General features: G+C 37.9%; 5 protein-coding genes across 5 annotated transcripts; 1 reads left to right on the top strand and 4 right to left on the bottom strand.

Annotated features, from left to right (window-relative positions):
• Positions 1 to 3865: 3865 nt before the first annotated feature.
• On the bottom strand, positions 3866 to 4792 carry LOC139200115 (olfactory receptor 52B2-like). The gene has a single exon (XM_070829349.1). The coding sequence runs from the start codon at positions 4790 to 4792 to the stop codon at positions 3866 to 3868; it is 927 nt and encodes a 308-aa protein (XP_070685450.1).
• Positions 4793 to 7222: 2430 nt separating this feature from the next.
• On the bottom strand, positions 7223 to 8164 carry LOC139200305 (olfactory receptor 1M1-like). The gene has a single exon (XM_070829563.1). The coding sequence runs from the start codon at positions 8162 to 8164 to the stop codon at positions 7223 to 7225; it is 942 nt and encodes a 313-aa protein (XP_070685664.1).
• Positions 8165 to 10429: 2265 nt separating this feature from the next.
• LOC139200116 (olfactory receptor 52B2-like) lies at positions 10430 to 11368 on the bottom strand. The gene has a single exon (XM_070829350.1). It carries the CDS (start codon positions 11366 to 11368, stop codon positions 10430 to 10432), a length of 939 nt encoding a protein of 312 aa, XP_070685451.1.
• Positions 11369 to 14555: 3187 nt separating this feature from the next.
• Positions 14556 to 15494, top strand: LOC139199905 (olfactory receptor 52N5-like). Its single transcript, XM_070829104.1, has one exon. It carries the CDS (start codon positions 14559 to 14561, stop codon positions 15492 to 15494), a length of 936 nt encoding a protein of 311 aa, XP_070685205.1. The 5' UTR covers positions 14556 to 14558.
• A 1590-nt stretch (positions 15495 to 17084) lies between these two features.
• On the bottom strand, positions 17085 to 20628 carry chrna10a (cholinergic receptor, nicotinic, alpha 10a). Its single transcript, XM_070829645.1, has 5 exons — positions 20568 to 20628; positions 19362 to 19507; positions 19029 to 19183; positions 17879 to 18411; positions 17085 to 17785 (listed from the first exon to the last, which is right to left on the bottom strand). The coding sequence occupies exons 1-5, from the start codon at positions 20626 to 20628 to the stop codon at positions 17085 to 17087; spliced, it is 1596 nt and encodes a 531-aa protein (XP_070685746.1).
• Positions 20629 to 21192: the final 564 nt, after the last annotated feature.

The following is a 21192-nucleotide window of genomic DNA, read 5'->3' on the forward strand; positions in this document are numbered from 1 at the left end:
CTTGCTCGTTATTAGTTCAAAGTGTGTATTTTTTGTGATAAGGATCCAAGAACAGAGGAATTATCTAGATATTTTACATACATCAAACCATTGAATTACTGAGAATACACATTCATTGATGAATAACCACATCACAGTGTTTGTTATTTCATTGGTGAATGAATGTCAATATTGTGCAAATATAAGCTAATAGAGACAATGAAAGGTTATTGTACGTAGATAATTTGTGACATCTCTACATGGTCATAAAATATCCAATTTCACCTCAGTGTGGAGACAAAGTATAATTTTGTCAGTGTTGCTCTGTAAGTATGATTAAAGAGTGATTCGTTGATTTTTCAGGTAAATTGCAAAATTTTGGGATTCATTTTAATTTGCATAGTGCTTAATGATTTTAAAATATCATAAATGTCACATTTAAAATCATTTGCTCCATTAGCTGGGAGTGGGCATGTGTGCTTTGCTCTTGGGGCACATAAAGTCACTTTCAAAGATTTTTAAGACTTCACACATCATCAAATTCTGCTTCATTTCAGTTAACTTCAATAATGTAGCACAAGGCCCCATAGTGGCCCCAACATAGTCATCTTTGGCTCTGTCAAAACTCGTCTCACCTTGTGGTTTTCTTATCTCCATCTTCCCCCATTTCTTCTGATCCTCCTCCATCCAGCCCAGTTTACTGCCTGAAACACACCACATGTCTATAACAACACAAGCACTAGTGAAGCACATCTTGCTGTCAGTATGATGGTATTAAGATGCTGGTGGGAGGAATGTTCTTATTCCTCTTAATCTTATTCACTCTTTCAAAACTCCCTATGATCTGGCAGTTTACCCTTTTGACACTTTCACTGTGCTTGACCATTCACTTGTCTTCTAAATACATATATTATTACATGATTGTTGTCTCATTGTATAACATGATATAATCATCATTTTTAAATCATTAGTGATAGTGACAGTTTAGTTTTAGATCATCAGAGCAAGCAAAAATTGAAAATGACAGCCAGTAAATATGCTGCTGAAGCATATCCAGAGTGGTCACAGTAGTTCATCACACTGTAGTTACGGCTATATACCTAACAAGAATATGATATCCAGCTGAAATAAAAAGCTTTTGACAATATTAACTTGTAATATACAGCAGCCTACAAGCATTGATTTAATGGTTAGGAAGAGAAATCTCATTAAAATAGCTTTTTGTCTTATTTGCTGAAACTGTCACTATGTCCAATGCAGTGTCAATCACTGCTCCTGTACAGGCTACACAGCATCGTACTGGGGTTTGTCCCAGTATACCAGATGACCACAGCACCTCTGATATGAAGCTAATGTTACTGAACATCCAGAGACACTGTAACATTACTGTAGACCTATTATAAATTGTATAGTTTGCATTTTGTTTGTACCAATGTGTACGTCATTTGTGTGGTTAACGTGCATGACAGACTCCTGCGGTAATCTTCTAAATTCTCAAACAAAGTCCACCGTCTTCTCAGTCTTACCAACTGCAGCTTTCATGGAAAATATAAGCATTTTTATGATGTTATGATATGTTAATGTTTTTTTTACTGTGTTTGTCATCAGAATGACTTTTATTGGCTAATCATGCTTAAACTTACAAGGCATTTGACTCCAACTGGTTTCCAGTTGCTCTCAATATGCTTACACACAGTGCTAATGTACAGGTAGAAACACACAGACACAATGCCAAAACAAGGACAACAAGGCTAAACAAAGGTTAGCAAAAAAAAACATATAACCTTAATCAAGGATCTTTAGATGTGTATATTGGATGATGTAGTTGGTAGATGATCTAAATGTATTTTTAACAAAAATATTCTTTCTCTTCTGCATTATAGTACGGGTTAATGTCCTGAAATCAATTTTAAATTCAAGTCAGTTTGATGTTGTATCAGTTGTATCAGTTATATCAGTTGGAGAACTGTATTGCGCTTTGGAGAAATAAATGGCACCTTACAGACACAATGTTTTTCAGGACTGGCTCCACGTCTACCAACCTCAACAGACACAAGAGGGCAGCAAATCACACAAAATCCAACAGATCCATAGAGAGAACTGATGGAGAGCACGTGGAGAGCAAATACACTACTCACAAAAAGTTAGGGATATTCGGCTTTCAGGTGAAATTTCAGGATGACCCTAAAATGCATTCTAACCTTTCCAGGTGAACTTAATGTGACCTTCTCTAAACCTTTGAATGCACATGTCAAACTGTTCAGTGTTTCAGTACTTTTTGCACAAGTTGCTGTTCTCTAACAAGAAGCTTCACAGCAAAATTCACAACAGGTTTGATCCATGAATCCACCAATACATTTCCTGCTTCAGTTAGAATTGGTATTTAAACAGTCCTCCTCATCCTGCTGTTCACATTCTGACATCATGAGACCAAGACGACACCTAACTATTGATCAACAGCACCTCAACACTGGAGGCTTCAAACAGGAAGTCCTCAGACGGAGGTGTTCACTGAGCTTAGAGGGTCACAGAGTGTCATCAGGAGGTTGTAACAGTGATACAGAGACTGGAAGAGTCACAGAAAGGAGAGGAGTGGACGTCCTTTGGCCACATCCCAATTTATTGAGACACTGAACATTTTGTTGTGGTATAACTACCACTGTTGTTAGATTTTCTTTCAATAAATTGTTTAAAATTAAGAAATTACCATTGCATGCTTCTACTTAAATGCCCTACTTTCATGATATAATATCACTGTTGCATTAACTTTTTCCATTTTCCATAAATTTCACCTGAAAGTCAAATATCCCTAACTTTTTGTGAGTAGTGTATATGAGCTTTCTGTTTATTTGTTGTTGTGAAAGTGTTTATTGTGCTATGATGGCGCCCTCTGCTGTTCTTGTATTGTGAATTCACACTGCTGACTATTACCTGTTGTTGATAAAATACTTGGACAGAAAATGCACACTGCACAACAACACCACACACAAAGGTGCCAATGATCTGGATGACCCCCACAGCCTGCTTTCTATTTGCTTTATCCAAGGTGTCATTACACATTTTTCATTTTTCATCACATTGATGCCTTTGTCGGATTCCACGTAATGCTCCTTTAATAAGCTGTACATTTAAGTTCATTTCAAAATTTTGATTCCTCTTTGTTTTTCTTAAAATCAAGGTCTTAATTTAACCTATCTAATTTCCTTTATCTTTAATACAGGCAGTATTATTCACCCACTTAGCTCTGAATCCTGACATTAACTTTCTAAAATTCATTCATTCATTCATCATTCAAAAGATAAGTAATCTCATTTCTTGTGTATTTCATTTACCTTCATCCCTTTATTCATCATGCCTCAGAAGTTAAGATAACTTCTTGATGGTATCACATTAAAACAAATGTAATAATGTAATGACATGTATCACCATGATCACAGCAAACTTAATACTAACAAAAACAATGGTGTTGTATAGTTTTACTCTCCACCCATTCTTTACAAAATCATTAAACACACAATATTTGATAAAGAAATACCAGTAACAGCATAATTACTCCACAGTGACAGTGTAATCTTTTCTACCAATAGTGTATCAGTGTAACAGTGTAATCTCTCTAATCGCTCTAAATATCTAAAGCACTTAAGAGACAAACATTGTAAAGTAACCTAATAATAAAGCTGTAATGAGTTATGTCCTCAAAATGTAAAAGTCATTATTTAGCATCATTTTGTACAGTAATTAATCAAAAATGAATTACTGTTAAACAAAGAATGCACTGTAGTTTTCATATTATGCAATATTCAAAAATCAGCCGTTTATGAACAGAAAGTCAAAAGAACAGTGATTTACATGTATTTATAAGGCAGCAAGACAAAAAAAAACATTGTCAGCTGTTATTCCTAAAAAAGTACACTACTTTTTCTCTAATTTCTTTTGTTTTCAGCCCATAGATGATTGGATTCAGTGTTGGGGGGAAAATTAATGTTGACAGCCCAATGAACCTCCTTAAATGCGGTGAAATGTTTTTTATTCTGTATGATATGATGGTGAAAAGACCGAGACACTCCAGCAGGAGAAACACCGTTAGATGTGTAGCACACGTCTGCAGAGCTTTGGCTTTTGTGTCAGAGTGTTTAGATCTGAAGCATGCAACAAGGATCTGGAGATATGTATACAAAACCACCCCATTAGCCATCACTTGTGTAAAAGCCACCAAAAAAAGCCCATAAATGTTATTGATGGTTGTGTCGACACAGACCAGAGACAGCAAAGTTGGGTTATCACAGTAAGGATGTGTCAATTCTGATCGACAGCGGGGTAAACGTAAAAGCAGAACAAAAAGCACACCTATGATGACTAAACAACTTAACCACACCACTGTAATTATTCTCATAACGTGAGCATTGGTCATAATGGTGTTATATTTCAAAGGACAACATATGGCAATGTATCTATCATATGCCATAGCACTGAGAATGAACACTGTACCCGCTGCATAGATGTGGATAAAAAAAGCTTGGGCAACACAAGTTGAGTACTGCATTGCCCTGCTGTTCATCAGTATTTCTTTAATGACCTGCGGAAAAAGTGCTGAGGAGCCTATGAGGTCGTTTATAGGAAGGTTAAGCAGAATGAGATGCATGGGCTGATGTAGAGATTTGTTCAGCACAATGGTGAGGATCAGAATGAGGTTGCAGAAAAGTATGATCATGTAGCTCAGAGTTGCAAAAAGAAATGTAGGAAACACACTTTCAGAAGAGAGATTAAAACTGTTTAGCACCAAAACAGATGATGTGTTGTACAGGTTTTCCATTCTTTTGCTCTTCTTCCCTAGAAAAGTGAAACACCATTAAGTATCTCATCACTAAATTGTGTCCTATTTCATACACAACATTAATTTAGCAAGAACACGACGGGACATAAAACAAGAAATGCATAAAGAGGTGATAGTTATCATCTATAATTAACAATTTGTGAATTCTAACTGCGAAGGACGGAACTTACCAAATTAAAGTCTGAATACGTCAGTGCCACTTCACTTTGTGCCCACATACATGTCAGTTAGCACATCATAAATCATATACAGTAATCCGCAGAAATAACTATAGTGTTTTGGAGTAACAGTTTTGCACTTCGTAACTCCAGAAAAATAAGCAGAGAGGAGAGACAGGAAGAAGTACATTCATTCACTGAAACATGTAGTGGATAATCATTACCCACCAGTACTAGCAATACTGTCAATGACCAAATGAGGGAGGATGTTCAGAAGGATTAGCAGCTTTATAGGAGTGATTCTTGAACACAAGGAATCTCCCTGGAGTTTTCTGGTTTACCATATAGTTTATCTTCAGATTGTTATGGTGGTGACTTAAGCAGAGCCCCAAGGGGCTTTGGACTTGTGTTCATTACCTAACCACCACCTACACATACAGCAAAAATGACTGGACACAGAGACAGAATAAAAAATTCTACGTACTTCCAATAATCTACTGTTATAAATGGAAGCTCTACCTTGAGAAAACAACAGTATGTGCACTTACACATTTGGTGTGAAACTGTCAAACTACAGGCGTCGCCATGTTTGATTTTTGCAGCCAGAAGTGACATACTGCTTTATTGTCTATTTTACTCTAAATGGGACCATAATTTGAAAAATAAACATCATGCTGGATTGAAGAAGACTTGAAACTAGTGATAGATAAACTCATTTGGAAAGTGTTTACTGAGGGAATAAATCAAGTGAGAATTTTTCATAGACTTTCATACAGCGTGATTTCTTTTAGGAGCCTGCAGAGTCGTCCCCTGCTGGCCATTAGAAAGAGGGCACTCTTGAGACACTTCCTCGGCACTTCCTTGGCTTGGCTTTACTTTTCAGACCCAGAAGCTACATCCTCTTCTTTTATACAGTCTATGGTACAATCTATACCAAGTAGTGGCATAACTGTGTGGTTAGTGAACAGCAGCAAGAGAAATGACAGTAAAGGATGGATGCTGTGGTCAGTGTTGGCTGCCACTCACCAGGCAATTAGTGATATTGAAGCATTTTATACCTTAAAAAAATAATAAATTGGCATTGCTATGGGGATTTGGATGAGTGTGCCCAAAAACCAGAAAGTATGACGTTTTTAGAGAAGTTACATCTGTCACAAATATCAGATACATGAGGACACATTTTGATAATCTTTCCTGTGAAATAATGTAATCAATGCATTACTTTGAACTGAATCAGCTGCGACCTGGCATTAAATGCATTTAAATTAACCCCACACAGAAATCTGCCACCCAAGCAGATCTCTGTGTGGAGTTTGATGACACAATTATCACACTAATTTGAAATCTGTGGACACAATGGCATTGCAAGTTTTCAGATGTGGATGCTTGTGCAACTGTTGTAACTTTTTTGTTGTAATTTACAGTATTTTAAATACAACTATGTTTCCCAGCACAATTACTTGTGTATAATGCATATAAATCCCAGTAAAATAGGAGAAAGAAATAAAGAAAAGAAATGATACTCTCTGTTCATAACCATGATGTCATCCAACCGTACAGTGGATCTCCTGACACAGAAAGTTGTTGAGTCACATTAACATGTTTCACATTTTTTTTATTAGGATCACACAGAGCACTAGCAAATACTCAAACATTAAAACATTTTAAGAGTAACAAAGAGTCCTGGAAGTGATGTTGTGGCCCCCACAGAGACCTTTTTTGAAAGCATTCTTACTTTACAGTATTTCTTCATATATATATATATATATATGTATGTATGTATATACTGAATGTATATATGTGTGTGTGTGTGTGTGTGTGTGTATATATTAATAGTAGAAATTAATAATACACAGAAAATATGACATCTGTAGACCTGTAGACACAGTGGCATTGACAATGTTCAAATCTGGATGCCTGTGCAACCGTTGTAAGTTTCTGTTGTAATATACAGTAATGCAAATACAAGTACATTTTGTTAATCTCTATATTTTTCAGCAATCTTTCAGTTCTGAAAGGATCTGTCATTATTGTCATTAACTTCCACAATCTTTCCCTCACATTAGTTCCAGTAATCATATTCCTTATCATTTATTAAAATGACTAACATTTGAAACCTCCAGAAGAAAAATGGCCTCAGCTGTTTCATGTGGAGTTTCATGAGGCTCATGAACATACAGTATGTTAAAGCTCATAAACATATTTAAACATGTGAACGTATGAATGTAGGACATCTCAAACTGAAAACAGGTTATAGCTCTGATGTACCCACATTCCTCTTTAGGAACCTTTTAATGCTCTGTCGGAGTTCTTTTGTTTTCAGTCCATAGATAATCGGGTCCAAAAAAGGGGGGAAAATTAAAATGGACACACCGAGAGCCCTTCTCAGAGAAGGGGACGCGCTCTCAATACGATGACAAATGAGTGTAATGAAAGCATTGAGCTCTAGGATTAAGAAAACAATTAAATGCGAGCCACATGTCTGAATGGCTTTTCGCCGGGCATTAGGCTGATTAGTCATAACACATGTGCGCAAAATCTGTGCATATGTGTACAATATTATCGACAGTGATCCGCCCTGGACTAAGACAATAGTAAACAGTCCATAGTAGTTGTTAACGCTGGTGTCCTCACAGACCAGTTTCAATAATGATGGATAGTTACAGTACAAATCCACTATATTTGTCCTGCAAACATAAGAGTGTGCAAGCATTGCATTCAACGTGACTATTAGTGAGAAACATAGTAACCATATTAAAATGATAATTCTTAGCAAGTTATGGGGACTCATGATGGCATTGTACCTCAAAGGGAAACATATAGCAATATATCTGTCATATGCCATGGCACTCAAGATCAGCAAGTTCCCTGTACCATAAACATGAACCAGAAAAGTCTGAGTAATACACGCAGGATAGGAAATCAGTCGGTTCTGTGTCGCAATGCTGAGAATGAGCTGAGGGAAGAAAGCTGTAGCACCCAACATGTCACTGATGGGCAGGTTGAACAGCAGGATAAACATGGACTTGTGTAGCTTCTTATTGCAGGCAATAGTTGCCAAAACCAGCAAGTTGCAAAATGTTATTAAGAGATATGTTAATAATCCAAACAAAAACGCTGGGTAAACGTAAGCATCAGGTAACCCCAGTGTTGCCAGTTTTAGTACAACTGGTGAAGATGCATTTGTGTCCATAATTGTTTGATATTTTACTCTATAATGTTGTTGCTGTTAGTGAGGCTTCATCTGTTGAAGGGACAAATTTTAGCTGAGAAAAGAAAATATTACAAATATTATCTATAACAAACAATCTTAGATTAAGTGGATAGGAATGGAATAATTCAGCTGTGCCTCTCATATATTACCTCTGGCAGTTATCCTATTCTCACCTGCATTTGAAACCTGCAGCTTCAGCCTTTTATCGCCTTTAAGCAGACATTGGGTAAGAATTAGGTAACCAGTAATAATACCCAAGGGCGTAGTGCACAAAGTATTAAAACATGTATGATATAATGCAGTTTCAAAATAACTGCCTTTTGCTTAAGACATCAGGGATAGAATGAAATCTTTAAACAGTTTACTGACTGGATCTTTTTATTTTGTCACTAGTTTAATCAGCCAGCCACCATACAAGACACACATCAATAACAAATAGTTTAGCATTATCTTTGGCCACTTTAATGTAATTTTATATAATCAGGAAGTCTAAGTGAGATGGAGGTTTCATAGTCAGCCAAACAAGCACAATGAAGCATCAAATAGAGAAGTTTACCCCATGCCAAAATAAATAGATACTCGAAAAAGTGGCCAGACAGAGAGAAAGTGGAGGTATTGATCTGACCCTAGTTTAATGCAAAGCTTGTGTAATACTAAGATGACTTCAGATTTTAAATGAATATTTTTATAAATGAATACATATTGATAAATAATGGATCAAAAACAAAGTTAAACCTCTTTTCTTCTACAAATACCAGTGCATACAAACTTTTTTATGAACTGATGGTGTTTATTATGGCTGATTTTAGTGGGTGCTACAGCCCACTCAGCACCCCTACCTGCTATGTCCACGGGATATCTCTGAACCAAGCTTTGCATAATGATTCAGTAATATCATATCTTCAAGCCTGTCCACAACCACGATGTTATCCAACAATACAATGGATCTCCTGGCACAGACAGTGGTTGGGACGGGGCAGATATATTGATTTGAAACAGATTTGTTGGATTAAAAACATGTTGAATCAGAGTGATTCCTTGGGCCCTTTACTTGCAATAACAGGTTGTGTGTAACAGCCAAAGATGCAAGCACAATTTAGCCACCTTATCTCAACTGTTTCTGCTTTTTAGCTTCATAATCTGTACATAAAATGATACCCAGATATATGTATATATACAGTTTTCACCTCAGCTTAATATATGATATTCTGAAAATTGAATTTACTTTGTGCTGTCAGTTGTGCTGTTTTTTTCTATTTTCATTTCATTTTAGGTATCTTTTTTATTAAATGACTGAACAACATGAAATATGCCTCAGAATATTAGGTCTTTTATTAATAGCTCACACAGCAAACCTCAGCAAATCTTGTATATGTTGTTTGTTTTGTAATCAGCAGTAACATTGTGATTTATGGTAACAAGGTATTCACAGTTTAGACAACAGGCAGCTCTGGTACATGGATGATATGATAAGTCAATAAAAAAAAAATATGAACACTTGAGAAGATGGGCAGGTTCATTCTTCTTTATAGAAAATAATGTTTATCAAATGTGAAGAGGACAGTAATAAGGAAAGAACAGGCCTAAATATCCAAGACATCTTACTGATGTGAAACTGTAATTTGAAGTAATTACATGCTATAATATGTGCAGTATGAGACTAATATTTCCATGTAGAATTATACAGTGTGACAACCTCTCCACTGGTTCCCTTTTTTACTTTGGGTTTTCTTTGCCTGGCATGTGCTGAACCAGAGGGTGGCTACCATCATGAGCTGCACCCGGGCCAGGTGTGCCCTGCATTTAGATACGCCCCCCATTCTGCAGCCACTTGGAGGCTGATGGAGGCCTCCTTTCCTCAGCAGACCTGATGGCAGTGTGTCTTTGTATGTTTATGACAACTCCTGTGCACTGTCACACACACCCATAAATGCTATACACTACTGATCTGATCTTCACGTTTCATTGGTTTAAAAAAATTCTACAGAGAAAAACCACAGTGACAAATATCAGTCAATGCATCTCAAAGCAGAGTAAATGTCCCTGTCCCACTCTAGACAAAAAAAGAAATTAGGATTTTCACAATGAACACATCTCTTGAAAGTGATTCAGTATGGTTGATATTGTTCCCACAATGTTGATTTTACTCTATTGGAGGGCTCCTGAGACACCACAGCAGGAAGATGCAGTGATTGCAGCTCCAAAAGGCAAAATTCAATGCTGTTAATTTCCTTGTATGAAGATTTAGAAAGACGCTCTTCTGTTTTTTAAGACTATCAGGAGAGTGTTTCGTATTTCACTCGTGTACAGCCCATATACAATTGGATTGAGAAGTGGAGGTACAATAAAAATCAGCATGCCCATTATCTTTTGCAAGTCAGCTGATACATTTTTGAATCTATGAGATAAGATTGTGAACGTTCCAGCAATCTCAAATATGATTAATATAACCAACTGCGCCACACACGTGTTGACAGCTTTCGCCTTTGCCTCAGACCTTCTTGTAACCACACACGTAATCAAAATCTTCACATAGGAAAATGCCTGAATGGAGACACTTACAGCTTGCATGACAGCTGTGTTAAATAGTCCTATAATATTATTGACTGTCGTGTTTCCACATGTGAGCTTCAGTAGGGACGGGTTATCACAGAACACGTTCATAATAACAGATTTGCACCTGGGGAGCCTTGTCTGCAAAGAAAACAATGATACAATCAAGACAAAGTCAAGTCCCCAAACTAGAAAGATAATGCAAACAACAACTCGGGGGGTCATGATAGAGCTGTAGCGTAACGGCACGCAGATGGCAACATAACGATCAAAAGACATCGCTGCAAGAATAAACAAAATTCCACCACCATACATGTGGAGCAAGAACGCTTGTAAAACACAGAACGGATAGTAAACCTTATTTGTCTCTGTAACAATGTCAGAAAGTACTTTTGGTAACATTGCAGTTATGCCTATCAGATCATTGAGGGGGAGACTAACCAGGATGAAATACATGGGCTTGTGTAGGTTCCTCTTCAGAATGATCAAAGTCAATAAGGTAAGGTTGCAAAAAATGCCAAAAAAATAAATCGCAATCCCAAGAAAAAATATGGGATATTTTCCTCCTGGAGGAATCACAAATGTGTCCAGGGTTAACTCAGCACTGAACCAAAAAGATTCATTTTCCATTTTCTCTGAGATTAGTAGGAAGAAAAACAGTGATAGCATTTCATTGTTAGAAATTGAATCAGTGTCTGAAGCTGTCACAAGTTAGACAACATGCCCCTTTCAAAGTAGTGCCGCACACAGTGTGGAGAATGCCGTGACCTCCTGACTTTATTTCCTGGTACCATAACCATAACTTGGTTACGTCATTGTTTTTCCTCTGGGAGTGTCAGTAGCTTTGCAAAGATGAACAATGTTATGGTTGCTATGACTGTAAGCATAAACATAAGCATAAAGAGCCCTTGTTAATAAAAAGAAAAACAATGTTTTAGTGTGGTTCCCAGAAGTAATTTGTATCCTCCAATTACATTTTTTAATGAATAAATAGCTAAAAGTGTGTCCTCAAGTTACTTGATTACAATTAAATTAAGGAGGTGGAACTATGGATTTTTGTGGCCCCTTAGCAGTCATGTAAAAGGCTGTAGAGCTATCCTCAAATTATCAGATTCACTCCCAGAACATTGACAAGATTAAACAACAGTGGCAACAGGCTAAAGATGTTAGATTTTAAAATGAGATTGATTAACCTAAAAAATGAATCATGGAGACTGCAGAGCTGCAGCCAATTTGATGACCAACTGTATTCAAACAGAAAGAGAATCAGCAGGTAAATTGCAGGCCTTATTACAGAAAAAAGTATCTTCAATCGAGACAGAAAAGAAATTTTCATGCCATAAAATGCAGTTTAGGATACACATGATGTATGTGGGTCTTTATGATGACCAGTGCCAGAGCATGTGCTTCACATTTTTTATGAACATCTTATAACCCCAAACTATGATATCAAACATCAGTGGCCTATTATGGGCCCTCATGATGTCTTTAATTTTACAATTACAACAACAGTTTCATCTTTTCAATCACAGGCCCTAAAGTATAAACTAAACTAACTAAATAATCCAAATTTAAATATATAAAAATGAAAATATCATGGTGTCTACAATGTGAGTCAAACTATCAGAACAGACTGTCTTTATAGTCACTTTAACCTGTTAAATCTGCAGTGCGTTCGTTTCAGAGTAAGAATTTTAGAAATCCAGCAATAGAGTTGAGTGTTGTTTTCATGACAATCAAATCTAATATCAAAACCACATTTTGGGACTTAAAGTTTTAAGTGTATTGTACCTCTAAGCGTTCGTATCTGGATGTACACACACACAAATGTTTATTTGTTGTTAAAAATAAAATAAAAAAACCTTTTTTGCTTCACAACACTGCTGCAAAGGCCTGGCTGGATTTAGAAATCTTGCTCAAAAACTATTTGAAGTCTTCTCTTCTTTACTTTCAATCACTATTATGAATTAACACACAACAACAGAAATACAGGGAATTATGTTATCTGACTATTCAGCTAATGGGCTCCTGCAACAATGTTATGTAAACTGGACAAGTTACATCAGCCAGAGCCCTCATCGCTTTGTCAAAACATATTTATTAATGAGGCCCTTTGAGAAATGATTAAATGATGTGTTATTAACTGTCTCACATTGTAATTAATCCCTGGACAATGAGTAAACCTCTAGCTGATAATGGGATTCCTTGTTATGTGCTAATGAAGAACGTTTAATAACACCCAAGGGAGGCTGTAACGTGTGAGGGTGCATGTGACATTACACCTTGTGAAAATTTAATTCCTTAACTTTAATCATTAAGTGGTTTTCATCATTTAAATGAATTTGCTGAATTGTGTGGGTTGATATGTAAACGATCTTAATAGATTAAAGTTAAAACTAAAGTTCCACAATAAAGTCTTTTCTTTTTTATCTTTCCATTCATATGTTACATTTTATGTAAAAAATGATGCAGTTTATATGAATATGTAAATCAATTCTGAAGGTATAACATGTTAGAATTGTACTGTTTAACCTTTTCATGTTTGTTTATGTCTCCCACAAGAAAACTACTAATTGAAAGAGAGCAATCAAGTGGTCACATCAGGCCTTTGGGAAGCAGGAACTTGTTCATGAACACAAAAGAGCTGTTGGGACATTTGGACATTAGGAAAAACTAATCATCTCACCCAAGAGAAATGGACGTGATGGACCTTTGAGTTGCTTTGATAATTGATTTGACCCTCTAATTGCTTTCTGTGGCCTTCCTCCTATACATTTACAGCAGTTGAAGTACAATGATAATAATCATAATAATTTGATTTGATGATTAGTACTGCCACCGCAAAGCTAAATGCTTGGTGCCAACCTGCTATCTGGGGCCTTTTTGATTGTAGAGTTTAGGTGTTTATATGGGTTTTGTCCCAAGTCAAACACATTCAGGTTAGAGAGGTCTCTTCATACATGAAACCAAACGCAGCATAAAACCTCTGCATCCTCTGTGACAATTCTGTCCCAGTGTATGCAATTAAATGTTTAGTCTTAGTGTTTTGCTTTCATAAATATGAATAGGTTTTGATTGGGTAAGCAAGTATTATGAGATGGTTTTGTGCATTTTCATTGTTCGGCATTTGGTGGAGGAGAAAGAACCCGGTGTGTGAGTGTGTGTGAGTGTGTGTGAGTGTATGTGTCCTGTGTCCTCTGTTAACCATATCGTGCCTCTCAAATGGTCACCTGCAGGATTTTGGGTCTTTTAACACTTTTTACACAGAATGCTTTTCTTTTCTCTCTGTGCTGAATTTATTTTCAAAGTGTTTGATTGGATCTTCAATTGAACACTTGTTATGTCTTTAAGAGTTGCATTAACTATGATGTACACTGACTAGAATGGAGCAATGCTTTCTTCATCTCTGAGAAGTTCACAGACTTGTGTTCTATTGTGTTTATTGTCAGCCTCTCTTTTAGACTCTCTTTGAAACGTCTCTCTACTTTCTTTGAGTTGCTCTATATTGTATTGTTGTAAACCTTTTCTGCAGGACTTTCACTGGCATCTGAAGGGACATGCGTGTACTTCTGTGTTTGTAGAACAGCCAATAGGAAGGCTCTCTCTCCGAGAGGACCTATGATTGAAGTCACAGCTAGGTTTCTAAGGCCCAAGACAGAACCAAGAGGAGGTGCAGAAGTCAAGTTTTCTCTCAGACCACTTGAATTACAACATGCTGAAAGGTTATCATGGACTGAAGGTTGTTGTGAAACCAAAACTGAACAGCTTATTCCAGCTTTAAAGCTTTTTCTCTGCCAGGTTTTTCATCAACTTAAGCAGAATGGAAAGCAACATGACAGTCTTAAGTGATATCTTGGAGATTCAAGGTTTTGACATATCTCCAGAGTTCACATACCCTATATTTTTCTTACTGCTGTTTGTTTACTTTTCACTGCTTTTTTCTAACATTGGAGTTATTGTGCTTATCATCACTCAGAAGATTCTTCACCAGCCGATGTACATTCTTTTTTGTAACCTGTCTGTCAATGATCTAATAGGTAACACAGTCCTTCTGCCTCAGCTCATGGCTCACATTATTTCAACAGAACGCTTTATCACCTACAATCAGTGTGTGGTTCAAGCCTTTTACAGCCACACATTCGGATCAGCTTCTCATTTGATTCTTGTCATTATGGCAATTGACAGATACGTGGCAATATGTCACCCTTTAAAGTACAGCTCCACTATGACCATCAAAACTGTGATTGGGCTGTCAGCAAGTGCATGGGGGTTGTCAATAGCACTAGTGTCTGTTTTGATAGGTCTCACAGTGAGGCTGTCCCGCTGTAGATCACTTATACAAAATGCTTATTGTGACAACGCATCACTGTTCAAGCTTTCATGTGACAATGTGTCCATCAATAATATATATGGACTCTTTTTCACTGTGCTGCTTTTTAGTTGCTCAATTGGAAGCATAGCTGTTACCTATTTCAGAATAGCTGTGATCTGCTGGGTCAAGAAAAACAAAGACTTGAACAACAAAGCGCTGCAAACCTGTGCAAGCCACCTTGTTCTTTATCTTATTATGCTCTGGTCAGGATTTTTAACAATCATATTACATCGTTTCCCAAATTACCCAGATTTAAGGAAGATCGCATATATTCTGTTTCATGTGGTCCCCGCTAATTTAAATCCAATCATTTATGGAATGCAAACAAGGTCATTACGGAAAACAATTATTCAAACATTACTTAGAAAAGTGAATCCAACATAATTCCTTCTGTCGTCTTCTTCTGTTCATTATGAAGATTGAAACAGAAAGACACACATAGGTCATTGTTTTCTCTCATTACACCTGCTCTAAAGCCTGTCTGTATTTGGAACATGCATAGATGCCTGGTTCATTTGAAACAATAATTTAAAATGTATCAAGTTTCAGTTCCCTCTACATATTCTTTTCTTATTTGCATGTGAGTATCTTAAACATTATTATAAACAGGGAGGGAAACGCAAGATCTTTGTCCTTTTCCCCCCAAATTCCATGCTGTTTATGGATAAATTAGTGGTTGTTCTGATTTGCAAAGTTCATGAATTCTGTTGACCTTTCATGTGTTAAAATGTGCTGTTTAGATTTGTCTCCCTTTATGACGTCACATGGAGATCCGTTGAGCATGTGACCTCCTTCGGCCCGTCAGAAGACCGGCTGCTCCCACCCGCTGAAAACCTCCTGAATTCACACATAGACATAGTATGGGATCTTTAAAGCAAATGCAAAAAACTGTACTTCTTGTGGTTTTTTATGTTGTGCATACAGTTGTATACATGTGTAACAGTACCCAACACGTTATTTGGTCCTAAACTCCAAGCTATGTATTTTACATATATTCAAACTATCAACAAACATCAGCAGCAGTTTATTTTTCAACCTGTTGATGAGTAATGCATTTCTGCGTAACATTTTAAACTTAATTTTACTCTTTTAGTTGAATCATAAAATCCCAAAGTGAAAAACAGTGTGAATGTATTACATATTATTTTTTTTTTTAAATGTGAAAGTAAAAACTGACTGTTAAGTTCTTAAATCTGTAGAGTTCTTTAATATTAGGCTAAATATATTTCTTAATATGCAGAAATGTACTTAATATTCTCGTAAATAACGTCCCAGTCTTTCCTCAGTATTTGATGTGATGCTGATGTATTTTTGGTCTTGTAGGCCTCAGGGACTCGAATGATCTCTTGATGAAAGGTGTCCTGAAGAGGTCTTATTGTCCGATTAAGTTGTCCCTGTCATCTCAGTTTAATTATTGCTGAAAAATAGTTCTCAGCTCTCTGAAATTGACAATACACATTTCTCACTACACACATTTCCTAATCAAAATGTTTCAAAACACAGCTCTGCTTTCCTTCGGGTTCAGATTACAGAGTCACGGCCCATTTAGCAACATAAAGACCAGGGATAATAAACATGAAGAGCCAAGCAAATGGTGGTGATCCAGAGGATTTCACAGATAATCCATGTGACCCACAGTGAGACTTTGCTCTCTCTCTCTCTCTTCTTTTCATTCTGACTTTATGTATAGAGCCTTGTTTGGTAACTGTCACGCAGCATTATTAACAATAAAACTCATGAACAACAAGTTTGTCAAAGATCTAATTCTACATATAGTTAGGACTGCAGTAGGGTGGCTGATGACGTGGCCTCCAGAGTGGACCATTTCTAAGAGGTTTGGAACAAATGCAATCTGAATATTGATTAAATTATTGGATATAATGTAGTGCTTTGTGAATATTGTACTAACTTGTAATAATCTCAGTGTTATGTACACAAATAAACACCCAGTATGACCAACTTAGCAGCAACCAGTTAGATGGCTTTGCCCATGATGAGCAGGCTCATGAAAAACACCATTATGAAAAATATCCACATGAAGAAGCGGTCTAAAACTTTGGCTACCTTCTTCCACTCCCCAGTCCTTTTCTGTGTGGCCCTCTGATCTCTGTAACAGTTGGCAATGTACTCAATGTTACGCAAGAGCTGCTTCTCATTGCTTTGGGTGCTGCACAATGCCTCTCTGTCTTTTCTGTCTCCATCACTCACACCTCCCTTCCTGCATCTCGTCTGACACCCCGAATCTCCACAGTCCATGCTCATGAAAACGCCGTTCTTCCAAGCGGTGTAGTGATTAGTAGGGTTCTTCCCCACCGAGCCTAAGGGACTCATCATCTGATCCATATCTTCTGCCTCCTCTGCAATCACGGAGCTCAATGTCTCTTGTCCTCTCTCCATTTTGAAGACACACTCCTCTTTGCCTGGTCCTGCCTGACCATTCATGGTGCAGTTGGCGTTCTTTGCAAGTGGAGGCTCCTGTTTCTCAGGCTGTGGTGACAGGCAGTTTTCTCCTACTTCATAAACAAAACACATTCTGGCCATGTACTGCAGAATGACTTTCTTGGCCCACTTGGGGACAGGCTTGGCATCTGGGCCGCAGTGGTGAATGTTCATGATGAAGATGGTCAGGGCAGTGGAGGCTGTGATCATGGTCATAGTTGCAATGTAATATTTTCCTGTGGAAGAAAAGCAGACAAAGAAATCATCAAAGACTCGTAATGCACAGTCATGACGCATGCTGGGATCTGACCTGGTTTTATCGCCCTTACCAATAAGTGGCACATTCTCAGAAGGTGGCATGATCTCTGCAACCAACAGCTGAAAGACAGTGAGTGCCAGCATCACGGTGACACCCAAAGACACCTTCTCTCCAGAGTCAGCAGGCAGGTAGAAGCCCAGTGGAGCCAGGAAAGAGATCATCACACATGGTATGAGCAGGTTGAAGACATAAAAGGAAGCTCTTCTCTTCAGTTTCAGTGTGTAGGTCACATCAGGGTATGGGTCTGCGCAGCAGCCATACAGAATAACGTTCTTCTTAGCCGGCATGCCCAGCACCTCCCACTCAACGTTTTCCACCAGGTCAGCCAGGTCAGCACTCTCCATGGCATTCAGGATGTCCAGCTGGTTACCGTTGTAGGTCCAAGAGCCGTACGTGAACCTGCACTGCTGAGCATCGAAGGGGAAGAATGACACATCCACTTTGCAGGAGCTCTTGGTGATAGCTGGGGAATCCCACATTATCTGGCCATCATGCCGGATCACCACATTGGTGTCCATGGAGCCAGTGAAATGGTCATCAGCGCTGAAAAACAAAGAAAACTAGTCTGGGAAAAGAAATTAGAACAGCAGTGTTTACATGCAGTGTGCAAATTAACATTTTGGATACCTTTACACAAATACCTGAAGAGCAGTTGTATTTCTTGGAATACGTGGAGAATGATTTGAGAAAGAAAGTTGATCAGGATACAAAGGCACAAGTACACCAGCTGAGGGAGGAGTCAACGCATGTAGGGGAGTTGCACTCATTCCTCAGTGTTGCGTCTGCGTTTTATATCCTTCCAGAAATGTTAAGTGTTTATGATTACATGTATCAGCATGTGGTCAGTGTATGAGTTGTTGATCGTAACCGTAATGTCATTTCTTGCTCCCTGGATCCATATCTACTCAGGTGATGCTTCCTTCCTCTTTCTCATAGAGTGCTGTCTCAGATCTTAATTACACAATACAAATATGTGTTATATGTATTATCAGCGAGATTATTGTAAGTTACATTACTGGTGTATAAAAAGCAGACAGAGGCCTGGACACTCTTACAAATAATGGCTTCAAAGAATGTCCAGCTTGTGCCTTTTACACTGACCAACAGGGGCCACACAGGGTTAACAATCAAATGATTTACCCAATACCAGTCCGACCTACTTGTTATATAGGACTATATCAGGTCTCCATACATAACTACTAGGTATGCGGATGGTATCGAGTCCATCGTAATCATCTTTATTCCATTTGAGGTGTGCATCAACCCACACTTGCCGTATCCATAAATATGCAGTCAAAATTTGGTTTCGCTCATCCTGTAAAACATTGAAAATTATAGAAAATAACTGACAAGACAAGGGGACAGATTACAGGTAGAACATCGATATAGTCAAATATAAAGCTGACAATGCTGATGTAATGCTCTCGTGTGGGTATTTACACAGATTTCTTTCACACATACAATGTTGACTTGTGTGCACTGTGGTGTTTTACCATGTCAATGATTTGTGACAGTGTAACCTGCAGGGTCACATTCAGTATGGTGTTAGTGTCCTCCACAGGCCTCAGCGCGCTGGTGTAGTTGGTGAATAAATCATTGAGGAGCTTCTGAGCGTATATCCCATCAGCACACCAACAGGCTACAGGGAGAGAAACAATTTCTAATCTTTTCACCACAAAGCACCTGTTTTGAGCCAGATTACATTGCATTTTCTTTCAGGGTTTTTTTTTATTTTAGTCAAACAAAAAGTATTTCAAGTGATCAGTTTAGATCAGTCAGTTTTCTGGCTGGTGATATTCAGAGCAAATGCAACGATGTGGATGCTGAGATGGGAAGAAAGAGAGAACATGAGAGAAAATGTGAACGTGTGGCAGATGGTGGAAGGGAGCAGAGGGGATGTCAGGCTAGATTGCCCCTCTATAAAGCCCTAGGAAGAGATCAGGCAAATCTGCCATTATGTAGCAGCAATGACTTCCACTGTTCAGACTGTGTATGTGGGGTTTAGCATGTGTTGATTGAATGCTTAATCCACGGACACACAACATATGAGTACCACAGTAAGCCGGGAAAGGGTTGGAGTTAAATATTCTTGTGCTGTGAAAACAGTGATGTGAATAATTATCCAACATAAATGCCATCTTTAGATATAAATATACTTTTAATTTTTCATAGGGACAATATTCATGAAAATTCAATTCACTAAATCACCAGGAAATCTTAGAGGAGATGTATGTATAGTTTTAAACATGGAAATACTATGATTCATATTGGAACTGGAGCTTTTTTTTTTTTTTTTTTCCAGTGTTAACAATGGATTTGGGCTAGCCAGATGTTAACCCTGAAATGCTTTTTCAATAAAGCCCCTGAGCTGGATACAAAGAAGGTCTATGGGATTATGATGGTAGCAAATCCCTTAACAAATATTTGTGGATTCTGAGTAACAGCTTGCGTTAAAATTTGAGAAGCAGTGGATGATCCATAAAGAAATATTAAAACAATGGCATCAATGAAATTTAAAGACATAAAAAACATCTTGTCATCATCTTTGCTGCCACAGTGTTGGAGATTTTTTCCTTTTCTCAGAGGAAACAACTTTAAACTGCAATTACCTGCAGGCAAGAGAGGAAAAACAGGTCTATATGAAGTCAACTGTTTAGATGGCATGGGGTAAATTAAAAACCAAAGTAATGCAAACTTACTTGGCAAAATGCTGACACACAGAAGCAAGCCAAACAAAGTTTGGATTCTCCGTCGTTTCATCTTGCTGGAACAAATGATCGCGCAGCAACTTTCATTCACTAAAAATGAAAAGCAGAGGAGGATAATCAGTGTGATGGCGGAGGCAGCAGCAGCACTGCCTTTGACAGATGATGCTGGTGAAAGGAGGAGAGGCGGGGCAGCAGCCACATGTTTACCCCCTACACACAGGCCTCAGGACTGACACACAGCAAGTTACACACATGCACGTCAATATGTCTTTGATGGGGTGTGCTCATGAAATAAAATAAAATAAAACATGTTTAATAAAAAAATTTAATTGAATTATTTTTTAAATTAAATTAAAAACTTTTTTGTTGCAGCACCACGGGGAGCTCCCAGCTTCGTCCTTTAATAACAATCAAGGAATAAATCCTTATTTGTGGCTAAATGTAACGTAAAGACACGTTCTGTGCATCATTAATCGCTCTGTGCTCTGTGCATCTCGTCGGTAGGCTGCGCCGCCCACACGCAGCATCCTCAGCTCTCTCCTCCGCTCGCTTTCTCTTCCGGGTGCTGATGTGTTTTCATGTCTTCCTCCTGCTGCCTCGCGCTCAAAGGAGGCTG

The sequence above is a fragment of the Pempheris klunzingeri genome, chromosome 4 (assembly GCF_042242105.1).
Source record: "Pempheris klunzingeri isolate RE-2024b chromosome 4, fPemKlu1.hap1, whole genome shotgun sequence".
Lineage (NCBI taxonomy): Eukaryota > Metazoa > Chordata > Actinopteri > Acropomatiformes > Pempheridae > Pempheris > Pempheris klunzingeri.

Excerpts from the sequence above, each read along its gene's own strand:
- LOC139200115 (XM_070829349.1), bottom strand. The coding sequence starts at position 4,792 with ATGGAAAACCTGTACAACACATCATCTGTTTTGGTGCTAAACAGTTTT.
- LOC139200305 (XM_070829563.1), bottom strand. The coding sequence starts at position 8,164 with ATGGACACAAATGCATCTTCACCAGTTGTACTAAAACTGGCAACACTG.
- LOC139200116 (XM_070829350.1), bottom strand. The coding sequence starts at position 11,368 with ATGGAAAATGAATCTTTTTGGTTCAGTGCTGAGTTAACCCTGGACACA.
- LOC139199905 (XM_070829104.1), top strand. The coding sequence starts at position 14,559 with ATGGAAAGCAACATGACAGTCTTAAGTGATATCTTGGAGATTCAAGGT.
- chrna10a (XM_070829645.1), bottom strand. The coding sequence starts at position 20,628 with ATGAAACGACGGAGAATCCAAACTTTGTTTGGCTTGCTTCTGTGTGTC. Across the intron at positions 19,508-20,567 it reads GTGTGTCAGCATTTTGCCAA|CCTGTTGGTGTGCTGATGGG; the intron begins GTAAGTTTGCAT and ends CTCTCCCTGTAG. Across the intron at positions 17,786-17,878 it reads TGAGAATGTGCCACTTATTG|GAAAATATTACATTGCAACT; the intron begins GTAAGGGCGATA and ends TTTCTTCCACAG.